Genomic DNA, 16,304 nt, shown 5'->3' with positions numbered 1-16,304 from the left:
CACTCATTCGGCGTCCCGGATCAGCCTACCTGTCATGGTTCACACCTTTGTGAGGTATTATCCGCTTTGGCCTCCTGACCTCACGGTTTTGTCCTACAAAAGATGCCTCACAAGACGGAGGTGGTGTAAACCTTTATATATCACAGTGACCCTCCTATTATATTCGATGTGAGATTCAGTACTTTTTCTTAAGTCCGTGACACTTTCACGAGTCTTTGTCAAACATGGCTTCGAAATTACATTTGTTAACTTGGAGAGTAATCATAAAAATGCCCTGGATATATTGGCAATTAAAGAAGATTTGGGTGATCAGATTTGACTTGTTTCGATTCCACATGGACTTGGATCGCCAGAGGATGGGAAGCAACCAGGAAAGATTTCAGAAGCAATGTTGCAGTCATGCCAGGGAAAGTGGAGGAGCTTATAGAAGAAATTAATTGATCAGAAAGCAAGATTACAAAGATCAAAGCATAGGATTGGGCCGTGGAAATTGCAGAGAAGCATGGAATCAAGCGAGTTGCCTTCTGTCCTCTTCAGCTGCACTCTTGGTGTTGAGATTTAGCGTCCGAAAAATGATAGATGATAGAATTGTTGATCAAGATGGTGAGCTCCTTGTCTCTATTTTTCACATGTTTAGTTGATTACTTATTGCATTCATAGATGTAGCTTTCCTCTCGTTATTGCAACTCACGTAACCACGGAATAGATGCATCAACTTTCGGAATGGGAAAAATTGGATGATTCAAATGAAAAATATAATAAGTAACAACTAATCCTTGTAAACTTCTACCTTGGATGAATTTGGAGTTTAATTTAGTTAATTTATGCAGTCATCTTTAAAAAATGCATCTATTCTGGAGTTCCAATACCAAAAGAAACCTTCTACCTAGGATTAAATCTTAAGAAGAGCTGGAGGGAACTTCCATTAAAAGATGGATTGTCGCCACACCTCTGAGCACAATGAACTTTGTCTGGCTTGCATAGGCAACATAAACGCACAAAAAATCGTTTTCGAAATCTTAGAAAAATGAATCTATCAAGTTGACAGATTGGCTGGCGTTGCAACTCAACTTATGAACTTGAGCCAGCAGCATTTGCTATGGCCCCAACGATCTGACCTAATGGCCCCAACGATCTGAAGTGGCACCAAACCGGCCAGTAGACTCAACCGGAAACTTAAGTCCAGAAGATTCAAGTTATCTGAAATGGCTGAACCAACAGATACCACAATCAGTCCCCTACGTTGCATTTGGCACCTTCACCATTTTTGACACACAACTCAATTTCAAGAGCTTGCATTTGGGCTTGAACTTAGAGGAAGACCATTTCTTTGGTCGTGCGTTCTGATATAACAGATGGAAGAAATGATGCCTACCCAGAACTGCTAGAGGGCAAATGGTTGGTTGGGCACCTCAACACAAGGTTCTTGCTCATCCTTCCATTGCTTGCTTTATAAGCCATTGTGACTGGATCAACAATTGAAGGTATAAGCAATGAAATCCCTTTCTTGTGCTGGCTTTCGCATGCCAGTTCTTCCATCAAAACTATATTTGTGACTATCGGAAAGTTAGATTGTGGTTCAACAGAAATGGAAGAAGAATCATTACAATAGAAGAAATTAGGAATCAGGAGAGCAACTGTTAGGCAATGAAAAGTATAAAGCAACAGCTCTGGCTCTCGAGGAAACTAAAATGAGCAGCATCAGAGAAACAGGTTGCTCTGACAAAGACTTGGAAGGTAAAAGTTCAATAGATAAATGAATAGGTAAAATATGCTTTCCAGCTATAAGTCTTTTCCTTGTTTAACTTAAAAGTACTTATTCATATGATAAACATTTTGAAACTGACATTAAATTGTCCTTATTACAACTAATGGACAGAAAAATATATAAGAAACCACTGGTACTCAAAGAAGGGTTCAACCCTGGGGAATTCATGCCGTTTTTATCAGATACAGTGCTAGTTTTTATAATGTTATGAGTGACCCCTCAACTATAGTGAAATATCCAATGCAATATTTTAACTTTAAAACTCTCAAATATGATACTTAATTTATGAATTTATTAATTAATGTAGTACTTAAAGAGTTGTTTGTATGTCACGTATCATCATTGAAGCTAACTATGATAGAGATGAGTATTATATTAATGAACAAATTCATAGTTAAGACCATATGAAAAATTTTAAAGTTCAAATACTAGATTGAACATTTCACTATAATTCAGGAGCATTAACCCTTTTTCTTTCCTGTTTTACCTTGACGGCAATATTCACCCGGGTTACAAGGTCTCTTATAAGGATTGGCTTGCTTGCCCACTGGGTTGTTTGGTGGAGAGTTCCCTTGAAATGGCTTGTAGTTGATACTATCATTTATTGCAGCAGCTTCTGTGCCTACCATCTCTCGTCTTTCACTGAGTTTATGGCCTCTAAGATTTTTGTTGACCAGAAGAGAGTTCATTGCTGTGTTCCTGGGGATTAGTGTGCTTCCAATATCTTCACTTCCAACACCTCTTGTCCCAGTTGTAAGCACCAGAAGCAGCATAAGGCAGACTTTGAAATTGAACCTATAACATTTAGCAAATCATTACCTAGCATAAAACTTCCAGACAAGCGCAATGCAAGAAACATGCTTCTATATTTATTTAGACAAATACATCAGAAGGTGAAAGTACTATAGCAAATCGGTCAAGTAAAACAGTACAATTGGTATCAAGAGAAAATATGCAATAGTATATACAAAAGGTCTATCTATAGGATCAAGTCATTTTGTTTCTTATATGTAAACTTAGGTCTATCCGCCATCTTATCAAAGGATCAAAGTGGTGGATTGCTACATGGAGTTAAAGCTAGTCGAGCTTGTCCCTGAGAAACCATTCTTTCGCCCCTGACAATATTCTATTTGGCAAAATGAATAGGATTAGGATTAATGGCGAAAGGATAAAGAGCACACACATATGAAGAAATTAGCTTTGGACAGAAAATAAATTATGAGAAGTCAGGCACTGTTTTTAGCAGCAACACAAGAGAAGATGAACAAAATGAGTTCAACAGCATTTTTGAGACCCAAGAGATTATAAACTCAGAGAAATATTTTGGTCTTCCTTGCATGGTTGATAGAGAAAAAAAAAGATCATTTTGGTTGCTGGGAAGAATAGAAAGGCGTAAGGATGAATAAGTGTTCAATCCCATGGTTAAGTTACAAAAGAGAAAAATGATTATGAAACCTAACTACAAAATTCAAAATTTTCTATCCTCATCTTTTTTATGTTTCTTACCAAAAAAAGGTTTAGAAATGCGAAATGATAGAATCATGAGGGAGATATAGAAGGTTGGAAGAGAAATCTTCATCAAATCAGTTATCCACCTACTCATAACTGTTTTTCACGTTGCCAAAATCACATTGTCTCAAGAAATCAAGCTTGATAAGCAATTACTGGTGATAACAAAGGGATTCATTGGTTGAATTGGAAGACAACGTCCAAATCAATCACACAAGTGGTTTGTTCCTTACCAGTTACTTAGATTTTAACTCAAGTATCAAACTAGAATAAGAAGCAGATCAGGTTGGAGCTGGCAGGCAATCTCTACCCACTATGAGCAATGGAATTTTCAACTACTACTTACTATATATTAAACAACAAAAGTGATAAATTTTATTATCTACATATAGTCTTCTGAGATCTATGGCTCTGTGGAAGTAAGTCTTGTCTTTTCAAGATAGTAAGATCTCAGGTTTGCCTATAGGGTGAACTTTGAGGAGATTTAGTTAGTTTACGAAGAACAGGCTAGTGGGAAGGATTACTATGAGTGTGGACAAGGAGTTGGATGAACTGTGGAGTAATTTACGGTCAACGAAGGAGGAGAAGGAAGGAGTCAAAACAATTGTGGGCGGATCAGGAGATAAAGTAGATCACAGGGATGCATGGACGGTAGGAAAGTTGTTCACAACGTGTGCCTTCAACAAAGAAGTGATGAAGACAACTTTGAAACTGATCTAGAGAATAGCTAGAGAAGTAGAGATAGCAGATCTGGAGGATAACCTTTCCTTATTTAAATTTTCTTCAGTATTAGATAAGAAACGAGTGATGGATAGATCGCCATGGAGTTTTGATAAAAACCTAATACTATTAAGAGATTATGATGGAGGAATGAAGCCTGAGGATTATGTGTTTACACATGCTCCATTCTGGATCGAGGTATATGGTCTTCCTCTAGGAATGAGGAACCAAGCAACTGCAAGAACCATAGGAAACAAGATAGGATCATCGGGATTGGTTGATGCAAGTTTAGATGATGGTGGATGGGCAAAGTTTCTGAGGATGAGGGTGGATATTGACATCACCAAGCCACTTAGGAGGGCAGTTTTGCTGAACACAGAACCAGGATCAAAGGAGGTATGGGGATGGCTTAGCTATGAGGGGCTGCCAAGTTTCTGCTACTGTTGTGGGAAAATAAGGCATATTGAAGATGATTGCGAAGAAGGTGGTGGAGATGAGGGGAGTTTCACGAAACTACCAAAACAATATGGCAATTGACTCAAAGCATCACCAATGATGAACAATCTATCAACGTAGGAGAAGGGAATGACGGTTTTGAGACACCATATGGCTAAGGGTGTGGCGGAGGCCGGCAAAAGAGTTGCCAGGAGTTTGAATTTGGGAAGTAATCCATATGTCGTCAAACAGCAAGATTTTAAGGATAGGGTGGGGAACAGAAGCTGAAATCTAGGAGCATTGCATGCAAATCAACGTGAAATCAGGGATCACAATTCCCATCCTATAATGCTTAAGGTGTTTGAGGAGGTAGTGGGCCCAGGGGATGTATCACATATGACTAAGGAAGGACTTGGTTTTCCTATTAGTAATAAAATTGGGCTGCAAGATAAACAAAATGATGGGCCACCAGGAGATGATACACGACATACTATCTTGCATGAATGTAGAGGACAGGACACAATCCATAATAGAGGACAGTGTAGGGGCAAATAAGGGAAAATGGGAAACTAGGAGTACGGAAAACACTGTTTCATGTGACATGCATGCAAGTGAGACAAAACAGAAGATGCCACAGCCGAGCCCAACAGGAAAACGTGCTTCCAACTCCAAACGGCCAAAATGGAAAAAGATGGCGCACGACATGAAGGAGACAGGGAGCAGTGAACATGTTGAACTGGGAAAAGAAAAAGGCATGGGAATGATGAGGTTACTGAAATGGATATAGAATTTCCTAGTAAATGGGGAAGGATTGCTGATGAAGTATTATATGATACAGAAAATGTTGAGACATCTGTGTTTAGCGTGGAACTGCCGTGGACTTGGGAACCCAAGGACAATTCGTGCTCTTCAGAAGATCCTGAGGAGAGAAGACCCCAAGGTGGCATTCTTAATGGAGACCATTTCTAACAATGTAAAAATTGACTGTATTAGAAGACAATGTAGAATGCAAGGGATTTTTAATGTGGATGCGGAAGGAAGAAGTGGTGGAATAACAATGACGTGGAGCTAGGAAATCGTGATGAGCTTACATTGTTTTTCAAAGCACCATATAGACATGAATGTGAAAGACATAGAACTGAAAGAGTGGAGGTTGACAGGGTTTTATGTAGAGCCTGCCATGAATGAAAGGAAAGCTGTATGGGACCTCTTATGGGCACTAAGGAGACAGAATGATCAAGGTGTATAGGGGACTTTAATGAAATAACGTGGAGCAGTGAAGAGGGGGGAGGTGGGGATAGGTCACGGTGGCAAATAGAGGACTTTAGAAATGCTCTTGACGAAATGGGGCTATATGATCTTGGCTTTCAGGGTCCAAGCTTCACGTGGGAAAGAGGCAAAACCATGCACAACCAGATAAGAGAACACCTTGGCAGAGCCGTGGCTAGCAGTCAATGGTGTGAAATATTTCCTTTCCATCTGGTAAGAAACCTAACTAGCTCAGTGTCAGATCATGAGCCGATTATGGTAGATACACAACGGACAAAACCAAAATGGAAACAAAAAAGGAAGAGAAAGTTTTTTGAAGCTATGCGGGTGGTGGAATCTGATTCCGCAAATGTTGTGGAGGATAGCTGGGCTGATGGTGAACCCATGTTATGCATGAAAGGTTGGGAAATGTGTTGGATAATCTCAAGGCTCGGGGCAGGGGAAAATTTCATAAAATCAGTACAGAAATAGAGCACATGAACAAAGCACTGACTAGGTCACAAATGCAGGCCACAACTGGAACTTCATTGGAAGATGGGACAAGATTAAAGCTTCAATTAAACAGTCTTTTGGAGAAGGAAGAAATCTTCTGAAGCCAACGTGCTCGAACGATGTGGCTGAGGGAGGGTGACAATAATACCAAATTCTTTCATGCCCAAGCTACAGAAAGCAGAAGCACCAACAGGATACATGGGATTGAAGACGAGGTTGGGACATGGCTTGAAGAGGAAAACCAGATTTCTTAACAAGCAGTGAGCTACTTTTAAGGAACTGTTCAAATTCCAAGGTGCAACAAATCTGGACAGGATACTGGCAACAATTTCACCATGTATTACAGAGGAGATAAATAATTGGTTTAAGGCCAAATATAAAGTGGAGGAAATTTATGAAGCTGCAAAACAAATCCACCCTACAAAGGCTCCAAGCCCGGATGGTATGCCAGTTTTATTCTTTCATAAATATTGGTGTATTATAGGATCAGACATAACCAATTATTGTCTCTATATTCTAAATGCTGGGGGATGGTTAGAGGGTATTAATGACACTCACATAGTGCTCATTCCAAAAATCAAGAACCCTAGGAAAATGTCCTAGTACCAGCCCATTAGTTTATGTAATGTCTTATACAAAATCATTGCTAAGACCTTAGCCAACAGACTTAAACATTTTTTACCCTTGTGTATTAGCGAGAACCAGAGTGCCTTTGTCCCAGGGCTCCTGATTTCTGACAATGAAATTATAGCCCATGAACTCTTGCATACAACGAAGAAGAAGAAAACGGGTAAGGAGGGTAGGTGTGCTCTCAAACTGGATATGAACAAGGCTTATGATAGGGTAGAATGGCCTTTTATTAAAGCTGTGAAGAAGCGAATGAGCTTTGATAAGAAGTGGATCAATCCAATTATGAACTGTATCCAATCAGTTTCCTAAGTGTTGTCACTAATGGATTTGTTTCAGAGAAATTCTTCCCTGAGAGAGTTCTTAGACAGGGAGACCCCCTCTCTCCATACCTCTTTTTGATGTGCACTAAAGGTTTATCGGCCTTGTTATCTCAAGCACAAAGTAATAGTTTGTTACAGGGAGTGGAAGTAAGGGCAAGTATTTCGGGCCCAAGAATCATTCATTTATTTTTTGCAAATGATAGGTTGCTTTTTCTTAAAGCAAACCAACAGGAATGCAGAAGAGTGAGAGACTTGCTAAAGTTATATGAGGAAGGTTCTGGGCAGCAGATAAACTATGACAAGTCTGGCCTATTCTTGAGTGCAAATACCAGACCTGAAGCAAAGGATACGATGAAGAATATTTTCAGGATATAGGCTACCACAAACACAGAAAAGTACCTATGGTTACCGATGATCATTGGAAGAAAGAAGATAAGGGCTTTTAAAGGGATCCTGGGGAACATGGAGAAAAGAATAAAAAGGTGGAGCTATAAATGGTTGTCTCTAGGATGGGAGGAGGTTTTCGTTAAAATTGATCCTGCAATCAATGTCCTCCTATGCCATGTCCTGCTTTATGTTCCTGAGGGGGCTATGTCATGATATCAACATGATCATTAGTAAATTCTGGTGGAGGAAATCAATGAGGAAAGGTGGCATCCATTGGAAATCATGGCAGTATATGTGCACGGCAAAGAAGACAAGTGGACTAGGCTTTCGTGACATGGAGTCCTTTAACAATGCACTATTGGCGAAACAAGGTTGGAGGCCATTACACAACCAATCCTCACTCATGTACAGGGTGATCAAAGCTAAGTGTTTCCCTTCAAAATCTTTCTTTTAGGCTGACTTTGGGAATGCACCTTCCAATTATATGGAGGAGCATCTGGACAGGAATGGAAGTGCTACAACTAGGGACTCGGTGGTGAGTAGGAAATGGAGAACAGAGCAAGGTATAGGCGGATAACTAGATTCCATGTGCAAATAACTTCAAACCTAAGGCCAGGGAGGATCATAGTCCAACAGAGGAGCTGGTGACTTAACTAATAAAAAGGGCAGGTAATAGCTGGAATGAAGAGAAGCTATGTGAAAGGTTCTTGGCTGAGTCCATAATTGAAATTTTGATAATCCCTATTGGCCATAGGGACCTTCCAGACGTGCAGGTTTGGCATTATACTGCCAACGGGCAATATAGCGTATGTAGTTGATGCGTCTATTGATGTCCACGAGAGGCATGGTAGGGGACCCATCAGGTAATGTCACTAATCCTAAACTGGGGAAAACTGTGGAAGCTTTCTATTCCTAGGAAAATCAGGATTTTTGCTTGGAGATTGGGTCATGAAGCATTGCCTACGTACGAAAGACTGAAGGAAAGAAGAATTTTAGATGATGCCACATGCCCAAGGTGCCGAAAGAAAGAAGAATCTGTTATCCATGCAGTAAAAGACTGCCTCAAAGTAAAGGAGATATGGGAGTTCACTGGTTACGGCAAGGAGTGGCAGGAGACCCAAGAACACAGCAATACTGAGTGGCTTACAGCCCTATTAAACAACAAAGAAGCAGATAAACTCTGCCGTATTTTGGTAATGTACTGGGCAGCTTGGTTCAATAGGAATGAAAGTATAAAAGGTGGAAAACATAGAAGCAGCCAACAAAGATACCTTCAGGAATTTACAAGCGCCCAAGCAAACCACCCAGATACAGCAACAACAGTGGAAAGATGGCAAGCTCCAGGAGAACATGAGGTTAAAATCAACTTTGATGGAGCACTTAATACAGGGGCTAAGACAGGAGGATTTGGGGCGATAGCCAGGGGCCATCAAGGGTGAGTTTTGGGAACAGTCTCTATATCTATACCAGATATCGCAGATGCACAAAATAGCAGTCACAAAAGCAGTTGAGCTGGCCAAAGGAAATGGGAAGTCAGAACATTATTTTGGAGGGAGATGCAAATATTATTTCGACCAGATCACAAACTCATGTGGACCTAATCTATCTGCGGTAGGAAATCAGATAATGGAAGCTCAAGGAAAACTCTCTAGGCTTATGCAATGGAAGGCACACTATGTCCAACAAGAGGCGAATGAGGCAGCACACAGGTTGGCTAGAATGGCTTTTGTGACTATGGAAACTAAACAATGGTATGATGTATGCCCACTTGAACTAGAACATATTGTACTCTGTGACTGGCTTCAGTAAATCAATGGAAATACTATTATTTCCAAAACAAAAAGTGATAATAAGAGAAAGAAAGATAGTACCATCCTCTGTTTTCCACTTACTTTATAATAGGTTTTGCATTGAACACTTCAGCTTCTTTAGCAAATTCATGGGTCATGCTCTTATAAGAGCATAAAATGAGGCTGGAAACAGATTCCTTTATCTTTCTTCCAATGGAAACCACCCTTCCTTCTTGGATGACCCTGCAAAGCCAGGGAACCACCTTGGGCACCTTCACCAGGACCTTGCTTGTTTCTTCCACACCCTTCATCAATGGCAATGACAAAGTTGACATGTCTTTCTGAAGGTTAGGCAAATATGAAGCTATGATCAGGTTATCAGCTCAGGCTATATAAAAAGAAATGTCAGACGATAAAAAAGGAATGTAATTGAAATCAACTAGTTTCACAGTTACCAAATTCAGCAAAAACAGCCCATGAAGTTTTACCATATCAAGCAACCACCAGATAATTAAGATTCTGCTATATGTTGTTGGCAGATACAAATTTGTCGTGTATTTTTATGTAAAAAATTAGATTCTTTTCTAACTAACAATAAAAAAATGAACATATATAAAATGGGTAATCCATAAATTTTATAACCTCCTTCCAATTTGCTAAAGCTTCTCATATGGAAACAAATAACTGAGATGAAGATTCTCCTAATGTTTGAAAGATTACAAACGACTAAAAAAATCTTAATTAGATTACATTTTCTCAACTAAGATTGTAGAAGATGCATGCCACTTACCTAAAAAATTCCATTTCCATTCACAACCAACAATCCTTTTTGTAATATTCCATTTTCATTCATAACTTAAATCCATTCCACACTTTTAGAATTTAAAAAAATTATTAGCGTAAATTCCATCCAGTTACTTTAGTTTTGAGCAAAATGCAGCACAAATCTATTAGTATAAAAAATGGACAACCCACCTCAAACATTTCAATTTCACAGGACAAGAAGGTCTTGCTGTTTGTCATTCGATTGGTAATCTGCTAAGAGCCTCAATTTGAGATCATTTTACCCCTAAAGAATCCATGTCCTCAAATACCAACTGCTTTCGGAAGAAATCTGTTTCCAAGGATTGATTCCCTCTATTAGGGATCAATCAATTGGAGCAAAACTGCTCTTGAAAGCTTTCTGTTTCAGAAAGTGATCGAAGAGCAAAACTTCTCCCGAAAGTCTTCTGTTAGGATCGATGACCTTTATAGAGGGATTGATCCATTAGAGTAAAACTACTCTAAAAAGCCTTCTGTTTAGAGGAAAAAAAACTGAGGAAATGAAACCAAAAAAATTCCAAACAGAGGAGATGCACACACAGAGAGACAGACACGCACAGACACAGAAAAAGAAAAACAATTCAGAAGCCCTTGAACCCGAAAACTGGTCACCAAAAAACCACCACCACCACTACTACCCAAAAACACCATTCCACCAAAAACTCAGCAACAAAATCAAACACACATTTGGGGAAATGGATAGACAAAGGAGACCCATGCTCATCATGTAAACACGAGGAAACCCAAAGCAAACCAAAAAATTCGTAAGTGAATTGCCTACTGTTCACTGTTAACCTCCACCAAACAAACCCCTTTACCATTTTCATTCCCAAACCGTAAGCCACCAATACCAGCCTCAGTATACAGCAACCAACCAAAAGCTAAACAGAGCTCCTTACCACCCTTAGGCACCTCGATCATCAGGCTAAAAACAAACAATATAACCATCAAAGAACCACAACAGCAGCAGCCAACAACCCAACAAAAGATATCTTGTAAAAAAAAGTTGTATCATTACTCATTAGGAGGAAACAACAAAAACACAAAAAAAAAAAAAAAACATAAAACGGAGGAGTTTGGGTTTAGGAAGGGGTTTCCAAAGTTTTAGTTTGACTGGGTTTTGATAGGGTCCCTGTTGGGATTGGGAAAGGAGAGGAAGAGAAAGAAAACGGCTTTCTCCAATGGATCCCTTATAAAGCAAGTTAAAATTTTTTGTACTAATGGATTTGTGCTGAACTAGAACAGACAAATTTCACTTCAAGAACATCAAAAGATTTATAGATTCAGACCTCATCTGTGTCATACATTGCCAATGAAACTCCTCCATCACCAGTGAAGTTTAAGACTTTGAACTCTGTCTTCACATATTGTCCCTCTGGATGGGCAAAAAATGGCAATGAATGAGCCAATTATCCAAGAATCAAGTGCTGAAAATTATCAAATACCAATTACCATAAGCAATGGAATCTCAGGAATCATCAAGCAGAGAAAGGATTTTACCAAAAACAAGTTTAAGTTTCCCAGCTTCTTTGATGACAATGTCAATTACTCGATATTGATCACCAAAGGCTTGCCTTCCAATGCATATGGGCTTTGTCCAACCTGATGAAACAAGAAATCAGTAAAATAAATAAACAAATAACACATATACAATTGCAACATCAAGGAAAACTAAATACCTGGGACCAGTTGGGGGGCATTTTTGCAAATAATTGCTTCTCTAAACACACTGCCTAAAAGGTTATGCCAGCAAAAATAGATAATTATGAACCATCACAAAATAATAGGAAAAATTTTCTTGGAAGAAATGAATGCATTAACACTAACCAATCCAAATGTTCCAAATTGTTCCATTAGGACTCTTCCACATCTGCTTCAAGTTAAACTCCTTAACACCAGCTTCATCTGGCAATCACAAACACCATATTGTAGTAACTTGCTCAATTTCGAGCTTTGATGAATAGCACCATTCCAGCAAGAATTCAAATTCACTAATTCAAGAAGTAAATGCATGCTTCTTTCTAGTAAGAAATTCAGCCATAGTCAGCCACGTATACCTGGAATGATCGTAGCACACTTGATGGCTACATTGTGCCTAAAATAAGAACCAGAAGCACTAGAGATCAGCAGAAGAAGAAAACTCCAATAGCATAATGCAAGTACATTGACCCAATTAAGTTACCATGTATTTAATAGCAGATATTATGATGTTGAGCAGGAACAGAATGCAAAGGTATAAGAACCATAACAGACGGAAAGATACAGCCATTAGTACCAAAAGCAAAAGCAAGAGCAAGAGCCAGAACAAGGGCCAGAACAAGATGCAGGTTCCTAACTGCTTTATTATTCTGTGATACTCTAATCAACCAAAAAAAAAAAAAAAATGGTTCACGGCAGGAAAAAATGCAAACAACAAGAATAGCATATAAATTTCTATCATGTAGATGAAGAAAATAAGCAGGAAAGACTATGGCCAGAAAGGTATTCCATTAGAAAGATGGGCAAGATGGAAGAACTAGGAACTACAGAATTGACTAAATGTACTACAAAGATATATTTTCATTATTTGGGAATTTTAGAAATGGAAATCAGGAATTAAAACATACTTAAGGGTAGCTTCTGCACTTTCAATTGTAACTTTGTCATCAGGAGCAGCCGGTATGGAAGGCCAAGGTCAAAGCACTTTACTCCCACCTCCACGATGGGCAAAATGAGCTGCACAAAATCAAAAGGAATAAAAAATGAGCAGCCAAAGAAGAAGAGAATATGTGCATTGCTGACTTTCCTCCTCTTTTATATAAACAAATAAACGACATACAGAGAGGAACTTCTTAAGATCTCTTCCTGATGTGATATCCCGCACGACAGCAAAATCCCAGTTAATCTCAAACCTAAGTGCTTGGGCGAACTCTACAAAAGCGTCCTTTGGGATTTGAACTTCAGGAATGCGTGGTGGAGACCTATTCAAAACAATTTACATTAGTATGAGCAAAAAGAACCCGAATCCAAATATAACCCCAAATGTAGACAACCAATTCAACAGCTTACCTTTTTATGAAGGTAGTAGCATTTGACCACAAGAAGAGTAACGAAAGAGCAATTATCAACAAGAGATACACTAGAGCGAGAAGGTGGTATTCGAGCAATTCAAACAAAACCCATATCACAGTTGCAACACCAAGGGCTCCTGATGAAACAAATATTAGCAGATCAAAAACCATAATTAAGCTCAAACAACACCAATTAATCAAAATGGAACGCTTGATCTAAATCACTGAGCCGGTTCTACCTCTTCAATCACCACCAAAAAATTAAAAAAAATTGGAATTTAACTCCGATTTGGAACTAAAATCAAAGGTTTAAAAACCAAGACTTTCAAAAAAAAAAAAATCTAAAAAATAGAGTGAACACATTTAAGAAATGAAAAAAAAAAAAAAAAAAAGGTTTTGTAGCATACCTTTGCCTCCATCGAAAACGAGGTGGACGGGCCTTTCTCTTCCAAAGAGACGGAAGAACTTGGCCTTGATCAACGATGTTGAAGGCTGATGGCCATCGGAATCCAACGATGATGACGATGAATCATGGACGCGGATCTTCTCCGCTGTCTTCTCCATCAACGATTCCTCGTGCTTCTCTTCGTGCTCAGCCATCTTTTTCCAACAAAATTCTGAAACCCAGTGAAAAACGAAAATTTTGGCGTCTTTGGCATCTAGGATGATTGTAACACTTTGGATAAATATTAATAAAGAAAGGAAATAAAAAGAAAGAAAAAAATATTATTTTTAAAAAATTTATGTAACTTTTATTTGAATAATTAAAATTAATAAAAAATTTTTAACAATTATTGTTTAGATAAAAGAATGAAAAAGAAAAAAAATGATTTATTATAATAATTTTTTTAATTATAATATTTTATTGCTTGTGATTTTAGAATATTTTTAGATTATTATATGTCTACTCATATTCAACCATTCATCAAAATTAAATCATCAAAAAATTATAAAAAATTTTTATATTGGAAGAAATATGTAAAACTTACTTGAAAAAAAAGATTGCTTTAAAAAAATTATAGGATGATTGTGATTTACTTAAGTTTTTTTATTAGGATTTTAATATTAATAAAATGATGGATATAATAGTCTTTTTATATAAAAAAAAATTTTAACTTTCTTTTCCCTGGCTTTTCTCCAAATTGAGGTGTTAAAAATTTTAAGTTTACAAGAAAAACCAAAGATTATTTAATTTTCATATCTTTTTTTAATTAAAAATTAATCCAAATAAGGAAATGAAGGTTTTGTTTCCTTTACCTTTTTTTACTTTACTTTCCTTTCCTTCTTCTTCCCTCAATCTAAACACACTATAAAAGAAATAATATGGCATTTCTAGGACATTATAGAAAGAAAAGTGAGATAAACAAGATGTTTCATTGAAATACAATTAACTTGGCTATGATTATAAATATTAGTATTATAATAATTAATATATGTGAGTAACTGATAAATATTAGTACTATTATTAATAGTATGTATGATTTATTGTTAAATGTCTCATGTTTCAAAATTCTCTGATTCAATTTTGTTTTAATATTATTTTTTTTCATATAAATGTTAGTGTATTTATTTTTACGATAATAATAATTATTGTTAATATTTTGCTATATAGATGGATAAACAAATAAATGAGACAATAATTAAGTATTTTTAGAGAGAAAGTCATCGAAAGGCAATTGTCTACGTTATGTGTTTAGCTATTTATTGGTTTGTACGTAAAAAATGATCACAAAAAAAAGTTATTGATCATTGTATGAGTCTAGAAAGAGATTGGGTTAGACTTGAAATAATGAGTCAAATTGTTAGTGGTGAGAAAGGTAAAGATATTGTAAGAATAGGACCTAAAGCTTTTCCAGATTTATGTGTAATACTAAAAAAAAACGATGGTCTAGAACCAACAAGACGAGTTATAGTGGAAGTACAAGTTGCTAAAACTTTTTGTATATTATCTCATCATGCAAAAAATAGAGAGATATAATTTTGCTTTAGACGTTAAAAAAAAACAACTAGTCGCCATTTACATTGTGTTTTAAAAGCTATAATAGAGTTAAAGGAGAGATTCTTTAAACAACAAAATGGTTCAGATATTTCAGTTGAGATACTTGAAAATAATAGATTCTACCCATATTTTAAGGTAGGAAATTCTTAGTTACTTTAATTTAATCACAAGTTTGTTTTATATTCAATAAGTATTAATATATAAAATCAATATCAGGATTGTGTAGAAGCTATTGATGGAATACATATTAGAGTCAAGGTATCAAATACAAATGCTCCAAAATATTGAGGTAGAAAAAAATACCCAACACAAAATGTATTGGCAACAAGTTCTTTTGATTTAAAATTCACTTAAATATTACCTGGATGGGAAGGTACTACATTTGTCTCAAGAATTATGAAAGATGCACTATCAAGAAAAAACAAGCTTATGATTCCAAAATGCAATGAATACAATATATTATATTTAATTTATTACTTATGAGATCAAAATAGTGATATGGTTACAATTTTGAATAGGTAAATATTATATTTTTGATGCTGATTTTATGTAGAGAAGTGGATTGATTGCCCCATATAGAGGAGTATGGCATCATTTGAAAAAATACTCAAATAATCCACTAAGAAATTCTCAGGAATTATTCAATTTTAGGCATGCATCTTTGCATAATGCAATTGAAAAAGCATTCGATGCCCTAAAAAAAAACTTCCTATTATAACAAGCGTAAATGTGCTGACTTATAGAGTTAGAGTCCAGAAAGTAATAATTTTAGCTTATTGTATTTTACATAATTACTTAATGATAGAATATCTTGATGATGTTTTTATTGATAAGGTTGATTGTGAACCAAATATTGGGTCCACTGAACAAAAGTATCGTGCTCCTAGAACGAAGAATGAAGATGCTGCTCGAAGAGAACAATTAAGAGATTATATAGCTAATGCTATGTGATAAATTATAGAAATCGAATGGCTATCATTATTTGTGTATTTTCTTGAATTTATATTTGATTTATTGTCATTGAAAGAAATGTATTTCTTTAATTAAATAAATGTATTTCATTTGAACAATTAAAGTACTTATTTCTTAATAATTATATTTAATTGTTATTAT

At 36.7% G+C, this 16,304-nt stretch overlaps 1 protein-coding gene and 2 pseudogenes across 2 annotated transcripts; 2 read left to right on the top strand and 1 right to left on the bottom strand.

Moving 5' to 3' along the window:
* Nucleotides 1–339: 339 nt before the first annotated feature.
* Nucleotides 340–1,760, top strand: LOC149511875 (UDP-glycosyltransferase 83A1 pseudogene; annotated as a pseudogene).
* A 65-nt stretch (nucleotides 1,761–1,825) lies between these two features.
* On the bottom strand, nucleotides 1,826–13,877 carry LOC111316745 (uncharacterized). Of its 2 annotated transcripts, XM_022918839.2 has the most exons (11): nucleotides 13,600–13,877; nucleotides 13,191–13,329; nucleotides 12,961–13,102; nucleotides 12,749–12,857; nucleotides 11,970–12,047; nucleotides 11,822–11,875; nucleotides 11,643–11,744; nucleotides 11,432–11,517; nucleotides 10,296–10,355; nucleotides 9,423–9,661; nucleotides 1,826–2,563 (listed from the first exon to the last, which is right to left on the bottom strand). In XM_022918839.2, the coding sequence occupies exons 1-11, from the start codon at nucleotides 13,790–13,792 to the stop codon at nucleotides 2,230–2,232; spliced, it is 1,536 nt and encodes a 511-aa protein (XP_022774574.2). In that variant the 5' UTR covers nucleotides 13,793–13,877; the 3' UTR covers nucleotides 1,826–2,229. The 2 variants fall into 2 exon arrangements, with proteins under 2 accessions (XP_022774574.2, XP_089609556.1); XM_089753430.1 differs by lacking the exon at nucleotides 10,296–10,355 and having other exon boundaries at nucleotides 13,600–13,876.
* On the top strand, nucleotides 4,798–8,969 carry LOC149511874 (uncharacterized; annotated as a pseudogene).
* Nucleotides 13,878–16,304: the final 2,427 nt, after the last annotated feature.

Source organism: Durio zibethinus, chromosome 24 (genome assembly GCF_047325235.1).
Source record: "Durio zibethinus cultivar Kanyao isolate XHJ-2024 chromosome 24, ASM4732523v1, whole genome shotgun sequence".
Classification (NCBI taxonomy): Eukaryota; Viridiplantae; Streptophyta; class Magnoliopsida; order Malvales; family Malvaceae; genus Durio; species Durio zibethinus.
The sequence above is the reverse complement of the archived record's forward strand: the minus strand, read 5'-3'. Positions and strand labels throughout refer to the sequence as shown.